This window comes from Passer domesticus, chromosome 2, assembly GCF_036417665.1.
Source record: "Passer domesticus isolate bPasDom1 chromosome 2, bPasDom1.hap1, whole genome shotgun sequence".
NCBI classification, from domain to species: Eukaryota; Metazoa; Chordata; class Aves; order Passeriformes; family Passeridae; genus Passer; species Passer domesticus.
The window spans coordinates 14,034,125-14,048,108 of record NC_087475.1 but is presented as its reverse complement, the minus strand read 5'-3'; the positions used below and the strand labels follow the sequence as shown (position 1 = coordinate 14,048,108).

The 13,984-nt window shown below is 40.3% G+C and overlaps 1 protein-coding gene across 1 annotated transcript in view; it reads left to right on the top strand.

Moving 5' to 3' along the window:
- Window positions 1-13,569, top strand: part of PDK3 (pyruvate dehydrogenase kinase 3) — a 49,979-nt gene extending 36,410 nt beyond the window's left edge. The window contains exons 6-11 of the mRNA XM_064407424.1: window positions 1,489-1,566; window positions 3,686-3,762; window positions 4,873-4,974; window positions 5,580-5,690; window positions 10,702-10,815; window positions 11,841-13,569. Of these exons, the coding sequence (XP_064263494.1) occupies window positions 1,489-1,566; window positions 3,686-3,762; window positions 4,873-4,974; window positions 5,580-5,690; window positions 10,702-10,815; window positions 11,841-11,984 (626 nt within the window). The 3' untranslated portion in view covers window positions 11,985-13,569. The remainder of the gene's footprint in view (window positions 1-1,488; window positions 1,567-3,685; window positions 3,763-4,872; window positions 4,975-5,579; window positions 5,691-10,701; window positions 10,816-11,840) is intronic.
- Window positions 13,570-13,984: the final 415 nt, after the last annotated feature.

Here is a 13,984-nt window from a genome sequence, read left to right as displayed (position 1 = left end):
AACAAAATGGCCTTAAAGACAGGGGCTGTATGGTCCTGTCAAGGTGATTGAGGCCTTTTCCTTGTAGAATTGGTGGAAGGATTAATTTATGTGCTGTATGCAGTGCTAGCTCCCAAATGTTCTGGTTCACAGGCAGCATTCTGAGCAGTTTATCAGTTAAAATGTTGATTTTGCTACTGTATGTGGCAGCTATAAATGCTGTATGTCCTTCAAACAATGTAGAAATTATTTAAACAGCCACATCTTGCTTCAAGCAGCTACACCAAGTGTTGCATCTGTGCTGCCTGAGGTGGCTCTCTCTGTCTCACTGACTGTCCTGCAATGAGACTTCTGAACTGACAGTGAATTCAGGTTTTTTTCCTGAAGCCAGGATTTTAGATTTACCAATAGATCCCTCACTGTTATTGCTACTTAATCTCCCTTCACACCGTGAAGCATGCTTTGAACTTCACAGTCTCTTCCACAGTCTTAGGACTCTGCCAGAGAGTTGGCTTTTAGAGGAAGATGAAATGTTAGACTGCACTCAAACTGTTTGACCCAGTGCTGTTCCTCATGCACCCCAGGATCCCACTGGCCCTCCTGGCCCCAGGGCACTGCTGGCTCATGGACAGCTCATTGTCCACCAGGACCCCCAGGCCCTTCTCTGCAGAGCTGCTTTCCAGCAGGTCACCCCAGCCTGAGCTGGGGCCTGGGCTTGTCCTTCCCCAGGGCAGGACCCTGCATTTGCCTTTTCTGAGTTCCAGACCATTCCTCTGCCCATCTCTCCAGCCTGTCCAGGCCCTTCTGAAGGGCTGCCCAGCCCTGGGGCTGTCGGCCACTCCTGCCAGCTCTGTGTTCAGTGACCTTGCTGAGGAGGCCTCTGCCCCGGGTCACTGATGGATAAGTTAAATAATACTGGACCCAGTATTGAACCTTGGGGGGCACCTCTAGTGACAAAGGCTAACTTACACTTTCTGCCTGTGTTTCAACAATACCATAAAGCCTGATTTGGGCTATGGGGAGGTATTTTCAGGAGGAGTAATTTTTGGTTAAGTGGGAAGAAATGAAGCTTTTCTCCAGCTTTTCCCCCAAGAGACCTTGAAAATTAAGTATTTTAAATAGTATTTTGTTTGGAGAACCTGAATTTGTGGCTGCAATGTCTTTATTTTAGATGGAAATAACGAGTATTAAGTTGTGATCAGGAAAGTAGATTTTATGGTCAGCCTAAGATTACATCCTCCTGGTTTTCAAGCCCTGAACAAAGAAGAAAAATACCTTCTCTTCAGTACTGTGCTTTTCTTTGTAGAGCTCTAGATAGAGTTTTCCCTTTCCTGACAACTGGGCTAATAGTGTAGAGAGAAAAAGGGATTAGATTGGATACCAGCTTTATGCTTGTAAACTAGTGCTCAAAGTGAATGTTCTGTTTGTGGTCCTTCAGAGGGAGGATGGACACTGCTGGTCATCACTAGAAGATTCTGATAAATCAGTGTTTGTTCTGTTGTTTTGTAGATGCTTATGAAACAGCTAAGATGTTATGTGAACAGTACTATACAGTGGCACCTGATCTGGAAGTTGAAGAATTCAATGGTAATTATGAAATTAATTTAACTGATGTGTATAAGAAAATGCATTTCTGGTATCTGTGATTCCTAGTTTTGTTATTTAATTGTAAGTTATAATTTGAACTATGCAGTTACTTTTGTTCTAATGTGTCTGTGTGGGCACCTGAACTATAGTTTATCATCATGATGTGTAATTCTTTATGCTGAATGCAGAGCTCCCTCTGCTAAATTCACTATCACTTCAAAGAAAATAAATAGAGACTCCTCATAACTGAGAAGGAAGCATGCCTGCCTTCTCATCTTCTAACAGAACTGAAACTTGTTTCATTCCCAAGTATGCTTATAAACCCATGATTTCCACTGGCACTTAAAACACACTAGTGAGCCCTTCTGTGTAAGATGGCAGAATTGGAATTTTTATTAGGTATCTATGCTTTAAATCCTATTATAAACCTCTTACATGAAAATCTTTTTCAAGTTGATTGCAGAGATAATAATTGGATGACACCAAACTGATGAGACAGGCTGTGTCAGCATATTGACTGCTTTTTGATCATTATTTTATTGACAAAAGGGAGCTTATTTTTTTGTATTAAAAAATTTCCTGAGTGATCCTCTCCCAGATTTTGGACAGCTGCCAAACATAAGACTAAGATGCTTCCAAAGTTCAGCAGAAGAATTGCAAAAGTCTCAGAAATAGGTAACACTCAATGGGAGACTGTGACACTTGGAATGTGTGTTGCTCAAAGTACTACTGATTAGTGTAGAAATACTTCTCTACACAAGGTGCTGTCAGCAATGCTGCATTGCCACCCATCTCTCCCAAAACCAAAGGACCCAACCTTCCCCTTTTCAACTGAATGATTCTAGAGATAAAAGTACTGAGCGTTGCAGCAGAGGAATCAATCAATGCAAAATTCATCTGAAGGCATAAGTAAAAAGATCCAGCAGGAGAGAAAGCAAGTTGCTGGAGCTAAAAATAAAAGTGAATAAAGAATTATGTGTTTCCTTCAAATCAGCTTATTATCAGTGTGAGGAAAGCAGCTTTGCAAATTACCTTGCAAGAGCAACAATGACTCATTTTCTATCTCTGTGCCTCAAACAAGTGTGAGTCAGTTTGCCTTGGTTTCAGTGAAGTGTAAGGGAATGGGAGTATGGACAGACAAAAATAACAGAATAAAATATCAAGTTGCCTTGCAGAGCATTGTTTTGGTCTTCTCCTTTTCCTGGGAGTTTTCACTACTTAAAATTTAAGAAAAAAAAGTTTCTTAAAATAATGACTGGGATTATTACCAGCCCTCAGTGCCAGAAGGAATGAAATTGACTCCAGTCATGTTCTTTGTGCATATTTATATCTTCCTGGAATTTGTGAAGCAGACAGTTTGAGACTTCCCTTCAGTCTGCACTGCTGCTCAGTCTGACTGTCTGTAACTGCATAAATTAATGCCAGTAGATACTTGAATGTTCAGGGATGACTTCATCTTCAGCCCCTGAGCTGTCCGGGAATGTATTAAATGCAGCTGTATTATTTCCTGCCCAATCAATCAGTGAGCACTCTGGCATTCAGACCTGTGCCAAGCCATACCCCTCTGCTGGAACACTCACAGTGGGACAGCAGTGGGCAAACAATTCAGTGATGGTTTGGAATATGGAAGCTGGGATATTGTTTGAAGTATATTTGAAAATTTTTGTGAATACTTACATTTTGTGTGTTTTAATGAAGGGAAAATATGTAGTTGATTTTAGAATATTTGAAAAGCGGGGTTTTCTTCAGTTTGAGAATCTTTTTGTGCAGCAAATATTATGCTTAAATAGTATGTGAGCATGTGAAAGTTTCCTACTTAAGTAGAAATGTTTTCTTGGTTAGCATACACTGTTGTATGAAACCAGCCACTGCTTAGATCTAAACAAAGTCTGCTGACTGGATGGATTTGAAGATCATAATTATAATGTGTTCTTTCAGGTGATAGCAGTGACTAAAATTTATGTTTTTACTTCATGGAACTAATTTTGCACTGGGAAAATCAGACATGCTTACATACTTGTCTTTGCCTACATGATTGTGTTACTCTGGTAAATGGCAATGCTACAAAAGACTGTTTTGAAGAAAAATTGTTTGACATTTTTATTTCTTTTTTTTTTAGCTAAAGCTCCAAACAAGCCTATTCAAGTAGTCTATGTACCTTCTCATTTGTTTCATATGTTATTTGAATTATTCAAGGTAAGTTGCACTTGTTAATATTTGGGAGGGTTTTGTGACCCTATCAGTGTTGGAATTGTGATTCCTTTCAGTTACAGCTCTTAAATATTATTTCAGTTTTCCTTTCTTAAGCTTATACTTGAGTTTCAAACACTCTTCACTTGTTTAAAAGCCAGACTTGAGCCTCTCTCTTATGACCTTGTGTACTTAAAAACTGCCTGGTTTCCCACTTCTCCTGTTGTGCCTTTGTAGCTTTTTTGATTAACTTAGAACACTCATGACAGGCTAGGTTTGCAGTGATGGAATATTCATAACCTTGCAGTTTTTATGAGCTTGCTTCTTTATTGCATATTTGAGGACTAGGATCAATGATCCTAACCTATTTAAATATAATTTGAAAGAAGAGGGGAGGTCTCTAGGTGGTTCAGCTGAACACCAGAAATTGAGAAGAAAAACTTGTATTTGGCCAGAGAGAAACTTTTTCAAAGTACTGGTTTTTTGGTGTTTGATTTCTGAAATTTGTCAACTATGTTCATTTAAGTCTTCTCCCATTTTGCCATTTGTAACATTAGTTTTGGAGCAGAACAGATCAGAATTTGTATGGTACATGTGAGTATGTTTTTGGTCCAAGTCAGGGAACAGGCTGAAGCCAGTAACCTCTAGCTGTAAAGAGCTGAGACTGGCAGTGAAAACTCAGTTAAGATGAAGTCAGATTGACAGATGGTGACTTATATGTGACCCAGACTGAGAAAATCAAAATTGGCTTTCTGTGGTGAATGTCACTGTTGGTGTGGTACATCATGGAGGTCAAGGATGTTCTCATCCTATGGATGTATTTATTTGATTTCACACAGGACAAAAAAAAAAGTCTTGCTAGTCTTGCTTTCTTTTCTGACTATATCAAATAAATAAAAGTTATGTATAACAAGTTGTAAAGTAAAAATTTAACCAGGCAATTACTTGACTTCATGGCCCCTAAATTTGTGTTAAATACAGGCTTTTCTATCTTGTACACAATTGTAGGACAGAGTGGAGGAGTAGATGCTACACAATAAATTCAAGTTCTAACTTGTCAGAAAAATCTTATGTTAAAGTTAGAATCAAAGGGACTGTATTTTCTTTTATCTTCAGAATTCAATGAGAGCTACAGTGGAATTGCATGAAGGTAAGAAAGAAGCCTATCCATCGATCAAAACCTTAGTCACTTTGGGGAAAGAAGATCTATCTATTAAGGTAAATGCCTAAAAACAATACACATTGCAAACCTGCTAGGTTTAGAGTAGAAAGGCTTTTAATTTGAAAAAGCAAATTAATTATTGTATCACCTGTTTCATATTCATTAGAACAGAATATTTTCAGTTGGGAGGGACCTGCAAGGAACATCTTGTCCAACTGCCTGACCACTTCAGGGCTGACCAGTGTCAAAGCACGTTTGTTAGGGGCAGTGTCCAAATGCATCTTGGTCTCTGATAGACTTGGACCATTCACATCTCTCCAGGAAACCTGTTCTGCTCTTTCAGTGCCCCTCCCATACAGAAATGCTTCCTGATGTCCACTCTAAACCTCCACTGATGTTGCAGCTTTGAACTGTTCCCACATGTCCCATCACTGGATCCAGGGAGATGAGATGAGCACCTCCTCCCTCCCAGTTCCCCTCCTCAGCAAGCTGTTAGACCATGGCCATGTCACTCCCAGCCCACTTCTCTCCAAACCAGACAGCCCCAAAGTCCCTAACTGCTCCTTTAGTTAATTTTTAAAGTAATTTAGATAATGCTTCTTGATGTTTTGTGTTTTTTTTCAGAACCTGATGTTTAAACTCTTCAATTTTCATTCCTTAGATAAGTGACCAAGGTGGAGGTGTACCTCTAAGAAAAATAGACAGATTGTTTAACTACATGTACTCAACAGCACCCAGGCCCAGTCTGGAGCCCTCGAGGGCTGTGCCTTTGGTAAGCAATTGCAATATGTATTTAAATGTCCCTTTGCAATACTCTGATTTTACATTTCCCTTCACTGCAATCTGCTGGATCAGGTTTTCCATTGAGGAAATGCTTTATCATTAGCAAGTCTTTCCAGGTAGAACAGAAGAAAATGAATTCTGTTATCATCACTTAGTCTGTGGAATAGAAAATTACTTTGCTTTGTCTTGACATTACATTCTTGGAAACAAGCATAAAAAACCTGCACAAGCACAGTATTTTCACAGGTTAATGGGCAGCATCATTAGTGCAATATTACAGAGCAGGTGAATGACCTAATGAGCTCCTCTTTGATGTATAAATTACTCTAAGTTTCCTATCATAAACGGATTAAAAAGCTGGGCCACGCTGCTCAGCACTTGAGAAGCACCTTCTGGCAGTGCACAAGCTTATACTAAAGCTTTAAGATCATTTTTGTCTAAGTTGTGGACTGTAAAAACACCTCAAAAACCATTCCTGTTCCTGCATGTGGTGTGAACATATTTGGCATATTCCTATTTAATTGGAAAAACCTTATGTGATACTCCTTTCTGAGATGCATCAGTGCCATATTTCATGTAAAAAATACTTACCCATAGTTTCTTTTAAGCAGGCAAATTATTTCAGTGTTGAATGAGTAGATTCTTTTAGCAAGCATGATGTAAAAAAAAATCTTAAGATACTATTTCTAAATTGTTTTATTAAATTACATATTGGCTCATTGTGATAAAAACTGTAAGGCTACTGTTCCACTTGACTGGTTTCAGTAAGTGGATTAATACAGATACTGCATTTTGCCTCTTCTCATCTCTGTTGCTTCTGATGCAATCCTTTATCTCTAAGCCTGTTGAGAAGTTGATTCTCTAAGAAACTTTCTGTCCTTGCTTAGGAGCATTCTCATCTAGCAGGTTCCTAAGTAGTTGGGTTTTTATCTCCCCTACTGATACTTCTGTGCTTCAAGTGCCTTCAGATGAATAATGGGGCAGAGCATGGAATCACAGGATCATTAAGAATGGAAATGACCTCCCAGGATTGAGTCCAGCCTTTGACCAAGCACCACCATGTGAATTAAACCACAGCACCAAGTGCCATGTCCAGTTGTTTCCTGAACACTTCCAGGGATGGTGACTGACTCCAGTACTTCCCTGGCCAGGCAGTTTCAATGCTTGACAATCCTTTCAGTGAAGGAATTCTCCTGATGTCCAACCTGAACATCCCTGGCATAGCTTGGGGCTGTTCCCTCTTGTCCCTCTTGTCCTCTTGTTTATATTTTGGATATAAAACATTTAACAGTAAACTGAGGGTAAAATCAGTTCAGAGTGACTCAGAGGTAATAAATTTCCTCTAAGCTTATGAGCAGAAAGTCTTCATGGTGCTGCCTTGGTCCCAGTGGGTACCATTGTGGCATGGCAGTGCATTGCCCTGGGTTTCCCCTTTGCTCTGTGGGAGGTGCAAGCCCAGTCCTGTGTCTGCCCTGCCTTGGTGCTGATCCTTCACAGCTCCTGCCTCTACAGCACATCTCAGTCTTCTATTTCAGACTGCTGCTTTTTCATAGAAAATCATCTTGAATGTGGTGAGAGGCAACAGGCCTTAATTCAAATACAAGCTTTTTTCTGTCACAAATGGTAGACTCTCTCTTGATGCATAATCTGCCTTTGTTCTGTCTCACTTTTGATCAGCAATTTACCCTATCAGTCTACAAGGATTTCCTGAAACTCATTCTCAAGATAAACTTATACCTTGATTACCAGTTGTATTCACTATTAAACTGTCTCTTCCTTTGTAGCTCTGATTGTAAAATGTGTTCATCTTAGGACTGACACTATTCTTTTTTCTTTTTTCAGTGCATCTTTAGCAATGCGTTGCTATATTTACTTCCTCATCTTCAAAACTGCTTACTTTGATTCTGTGGCATTTATCTTGGGTATTCTTCTGTATCCCATTTTCAGGCTTTATTTTCCTTTCCCAGTCTATGCCACTGTAGTCAAACCTACAAAGGATCCCCCTCTCTTGTGAGTCTGGCAGCTTTTTCCCTGTGAGTCTGACCAATGCCTGCACAAGACTGAAAGCTGAGAAAAGCTGTTCAGCTCTGTTATTTATATGTGTGTGCAGAAAGAAGAAAGTCATAAACTGTGAGTCTGTGCCAAATCTTGCCACTAACAGGAGCAAGGACTTAGCAGTGAAGTTTGACATGTTATGTGTTATGGCCCAGATCCAGTTATAAAAACAATTATGCCGTGCTTTGTATGTCAGTCTGGAAATAAAAATCCTTCAGCAGAAAGGTTCTACACAACTCCTCTTTGATATCCATACAGAAGGAGTCTCTTTAGTGCCAAAGACCAAACCACTAAAAAATGTGAGTGCTGCAGAAGGTTGGTAGTGTGTCATCTTTGACTTAGGTAATGTTTTAAGCTAAGCTGGTGTGAAGTGTAAACAGACATATTTTTCTGTTCTAACATTTCCCCCCATTGTTATATGATCCCCTGTCTAGTTTATGAAACATTCATGGAATTGGGCAGTGGAAGAGAGGTATCCTTCTGTTGATTGGGGAGAATTTTTGCTCCCTGTCATTGCAAATGTTGTTTAAATCCTGCTGAGAAACCTTGTTACCATGGCAGCATCCAGATTCTAGTGGGTTTTAGGTTCATCTGCACTGCACATAGAGTACAGATTAAAACACATGGTCATGCTTAATGATAGTAGGTTTTCTTAGGGAATTTAATGGTTCTTTTTCTGACAGCATTTGTTTCTAGTAAGAGAAACGTGTCTTAAATTAGTTTTAATTTAAATCTGTTGATGCTAGCAACACAGAAATGTAATTATTTCCTTTTTGTTTAATGCATACCATAACATTTAATGATAAATTTGCCCTAAGGAGTTTTCCTTTCTCAAAGCAGATGTGCCATCACGGACTGTTCTGTCCTCTTGGTCAAGCACAGATCTATGTAATGAACACCTTTTGTTAATTGTCTTTTGTAAAATAGACCCTTTGCAAGGCCAGGCTTTAACAAGGTACTCATCTGGGTCTGTTGTCTGTGTAGCTGTTGTAAGTTACCTGGTGTGGACAGCACCCTGAAGGCACTGCACAGAGAGGCTGGCAGGAGATGTGTGAAAGAGAGCTGCATGAAATAATGATGTGGGCTAGCACAGGGCAGAAAGGAACAGGGGACAAACAGAAGTTGGCTTTTAAGGAGGGGTGGTCCTGGAGTGAGGGAAGTATAAAGTGTTTTCAGTATTGTTTGATACTGCCCTTTACTTGAGCTGGTCCTTGGGGTATGGACTGTCCACAAGTTGTCTTTTGGTTGCTGTGCTTTGTAATTTCTGTAATGTATTTATTATCCAGTCTCCAGAGGACGAAGTCAGCTTTTGACTTTTTTTTTAGTTCTTTCTAAGACAGTCAGATCAATTTTTTAGAGGTTAAAAAAGAAATCTCTGAAGTTTCAAGGCCAGTGTTTGAAAGTCATGCGTATGTCTCTGGTGGGAGACAAAATTTCTCTTCGAGAAGTTTAAAACATGATGTTGGGAAAAGTGCAGCTAAACAACTGTTTTAACTCTGTTAATGGACACTAATAGCTGTAATAGTCAGTGTAAAAAGAGCATATTTGGCATTTCTGTTTCTCATTTTGCTTAGAAGAACTGAGTGGGCAACTGCAAACCAATTTAATACTAAATTTAGAATTCTGTAAAAACAAGACAAAAACGGCCAAAAGATGTTGTAGTAGATGACAGCAAGAGAATTTGTGATGGACACTTCAGTACAAGTTCTTTATTGTTCACTTTTCCCTCAAGGGACTTCCTATAAAGTCATACCACATATTAGCTGTACATAATGGTTGCAAATCCTTCTTCTTAGCATTCTCTTTTTTGTATAATTTCAGGCCTTTGTTTATAAAATTCAGGGCATGTTTATCACTTTCTGTCAGGTTGCTTTTGTAGAAATATTATTGAGGAATGAATTTATTGGTTTTCTGGAAGCTTCAAGTGTCTATTTTTTCTCGTAGTCCACCCATACTACCTTGCCTTGTATATGTTTGGGTTTTTTCCCCCAAATGCTTGTGTGTTCCTTTATTGCACTGGATAGTCCAGAAAAATTCAGGTGGGATTTGGGTGCATAACCAACCACTGTGGTTCCCAGCACACAGCCAGTCATCTGAAAGATGTGTTGAGCAAAATCTTACTCCCTGGCTCCAGTGAGAGAGACTTGGAGGTTTTCTAACAGCTTTTCTGACAAGGGAGGGTTGGAAGAGGTGCCTTGTGATTGATCTTGTTGCAGGCATGGTTATGAATAACAGTTTTGTTAATTTAAAATCTAAACTTTGTACCCATCAAGTCCATTATGCTTTGAAAATTGTGTGGACTGTACTGTGTCTCAGTCCTCAGTGCTGTGGAATCCTGATCTTTTGTTAAACAGAGAGGATCATTTGCCTTGTGTTAGTCTGAGTGTTCCTCTGCAGGACTCTGCTGATCTTTGTGGCATCAGCAGTCCCTTAATGGTGTGACCAAGGTGAAGTAGACAAGAGTTGTCTCTGGCTTTCTTCTGTAATCTCCTAAGTGTGGATACATTTGAGAGAATGATTGCAAGCTTGGGGAATTAAAAATATGCTGTCAAAACTCTGATTTTTTCCAAAGAAAGAACACAGTGGTCAGCAATGGTCCTCACAGTGAGGAATGTGTGTAGGACATTGGTTTGCTTTGCTGGTGGCCAGCAGCGTGTCTGGTGTGCTGCATCTGCCTGCCTCTGAGAAAGTGCAAATGGACAAGGGACTTCTAGCAAAGGACTCGGCCCTTTTTGTACTAAAAACTAATGCATAGGAGAAAAGGAGTTTGCTCAAAAGGCTGAATATGGACTTAGAGTATAAGCTGAGAAATAAAGGAAAGCTTCAAAAAGAACTTGATACAAATCCAATATTTAGGTATCCTCTCTTTTCTAAATTAATGCAGAGATCTGTTGCATTTTTAAACTTTTCATCATGTGTTTCCTTTTGTTCTCTTGTTTTTGCAGGCCGGGTTTGGCTATGGATTGCCAATTTCTCGTCTGTATGCGAGGTACTTTCAAGGTGACCTTAAACTCTACTCAATGGAAGGCGTGGGTTCAGATGCTGTTATTTATTTGAAGGTATGAATTTCACCCTTTTATAAACTAGTAATGCAGTGCAGGTTGTTTGTAGCAGGTTCTTGTCACTCTTCAGCTTGTTTTCAAATTTCTTTTTGTGATCTTTGACACTTTTACCTAAATCAGTTACATAAAATCCTAAACCCCAAGATTATATAGGTTAATCTGACACTAACACTAGTTAGTTTGCTTTGATTTTTTTTTCAGTCCCTGTGTTGCATTGTTGCATTTTATTAATCTGTCATAAGTGGTGAATCTTCCAAGAACTGTGATAAGAGATAATTTTGGTTAATGTTTTTTGATTCTAAGTTTTGGCTACAATAGAAATGACAAGTTTTGGCCAACTCCTGACTAGTAAATGTGGTCTTTTCTATGCAGTTCTTGATGCAATAGACTGTATTGATCCTGTTGTCATTTTTTGGGACAGCCCAGGCTACTCAGGGGCTGAAGGTTGGCACTGGTTGAATTCCATGAGGGAGTTCAAAAGCACAGAGTGTATGTTGGCTTTGCACTGTCACTGTGCCCTGCTGTATATAGCAAGTGACTCCTCTGCTTCTGATGGGTTTGATCCTCTGCTTGTGAGTGTGGAGGAAGAGGGTCTGGCCTTTCTCAGAGGAACAAGGTGGCCCAGGGCACTGAACTGGGTCAGCCCCCACGGGTCAGTGTGCTGGCAGAGCCCCAGTGCATTGGGGAGGGGAGGTGTGGGAGTAGCTGTCTGCTTCATGTCAGTGGCAAATCTCACTGAAATGTTTCCGACCAAAAATGTTTTTCTTGCCATCTGTGTGGACACCACTCCCTGGAGGGAAGGGGGAAGTATTTTTCAGTGCTATTATTTTCTTTAAACTTTGACTGGGGCTTTGGGTATCACTAGAGCTACTAGTCACACTACTCAGAGTAGTGCTGTGACATGTAACACAGGGATAACTGTGACACTTGTGGGTGCAGAAGCTGTAACTGTAGAACTCCCAGAGTATCACCTTGCTCTGTACCTCCAGTGATACCTAACCATTGCTTTTGTTTTCCCCTAGGCCCTTTCAAGTGAATCATTTGAAAGACTTCCTGTTTTTAATAAGTCAGCATGGCGGCACTACAAGACCACACCTGAAGCAGATGACTGGAGCAATCCTAGCAGTGAACCAAGGGATGCTTCTAAATACAAAGCTAATCGATAATTTGCCATCTTTTGTCTCTGTTGGAGATGACCTCTGCATTCAGTATAAAGTCTCTGCTTTGTTCCAAAATCCTTCAAACCACAGTAGCTAATTACTTCCAAACAAAGACCTAATCAGGGCATTGAAAAATACTAAGAACAAAGTGATGATTGGGACTTAGAGGAAGGCACTGAGCACGTTTGGTATGTGAATCCTGTGTACTTCACCAGAATATGCTTGGTTGCTTCAGTCATGCATTGACAAAAGGGATCGCACTGTGATCGCACTTAGGAACACAATGTTGTAACAAAAAGATACTTTGGAAATGGCCAATTCTTATTGCAATGTAAGGATTGGTAAGATGTGCAGAACCCCTAAGTGGTGAATGGTATCTTGCACAGCAGTATGGTGTAAGAGAAAAATTCTGACATAGTTAAACGTGTGCTTCATGCAGCATTTGTATTGCACAGTGTCACCCCCAAGAGAAAATCCCTTTGAGCTCTTCAGATCTTATCTCTAGTGAGTTTATCAATTCATAGTTCTAAAAAGGGTTGTGCAGCTTTAAACTGATGCTTTCTCCAAATTCCCAAAGCCATTTGTCATGTGCATACAAAAGTTGTGTTGTTATAAGATGGTAGGACTTCCACTTCTTGGTATGCAACTTAATGATTTTCTTGACACAGAAATGCATTTCTGTGCATTTTTCCTTGTTTTGAGGAAAGCTCCTAAGTAGTTAGATCATCTCTTCATACAAGAAATTCTGTCAATACAGGGGCAGGGGGTAATTCAAGTTCCTATTTGCTTACCATTTTAGGGGAATTGGGGAGGGGAGAGAAATGCTGAGAGGCCAGACAGCCAGTCACACAAATGAATTTGCCTTAAGAGTGTTGGTTGCTGAAACCTGATTAGTTTAAAACCTGTAAATAGTTTGCAAAGTTATTTATACATTCAATGTCTGACTACAGTCTGGTAACCTGAATTTGTAGTGTATATAAAGATGTTGTACACCAGCTTTTGGAACATGTCATTGGTCTAAGTACATGAAACTGGAAATACAGTAGAAATGGGAGGGACAAAATGTGGCCAGTACCTGGTTTAAGCTAAAAAATATCAAATATTTTAAAAATGCAAATATTTTCCCCTTAAATTTATCGTAAGGGTCATTGCTGACTATTAGAGAACTGTTCCTCACAAAGTCTTTGCCAAATGCTGTTTCTGATACTATGGCCTTTCACAAAAACCTGTGAAATTTAGAAGCTCTGGTGATACATTAGCTGTGGCAATAAAGGAGATGAGTTGTAAGCAGCTCTGATGCACCCTCAATTTCTCTTAGGTGTTTTGATATTTTTTGGGAAGATAATAGAGATTTTAGCACGGAAAAATTAAACTTGTTTACTAAAATTGTGGGGGAACTGTCCCTTTTGTCCTCCCAGTATTTATTTTTATAAAGAACTGATTTATTAGGGAAATGCTGAGAAATTCCTAGGTATTTTAAAAAAAAAGAAAAAGAATCTTAGTTTGACCTTACAATAATACTTTGCACTTCATAGCACATCTCATTGAAGGATTATAAAGTGCTTTGAGCAATAAACTCCATAGAGCCCCATTTGTGAGGAGTGGAAGTTCTTGCTTTGCCTGTGTGGTGAGTTCTGACTGTGTGTGAGCAGAGGGTGAGCTCACAGGGCTCCAGGTCCCACACACAGGGACTGGGATCAGGCCTGGGAGCACCAGGCCCGTGTCTCCATGGGCTGCTGCCCTTCCCTGCGGATCAGGAGGCAGCAGGGCAGTGCTGGAGGCTCTCCCCTGTCAGCAGGGCAGTGCTGGAGGCTCTCCCCTGCCGGCAGGGCAGTGCTGGAGGCTCTCCCCTGCCAGCAGGGCAGTGCTGGAGGCTCTCCCCTGTCAGCAGGGCAGTGCTGGAGGCTCTCCCCTGTCAGCAGGGCAGTGCTGCCCTCAGAGCCCCCTCTGCCCGAGGCAGGAAGAGGAGGGGGCCGAGGGGGCCCTCCCATCTCAAACCAGACTTG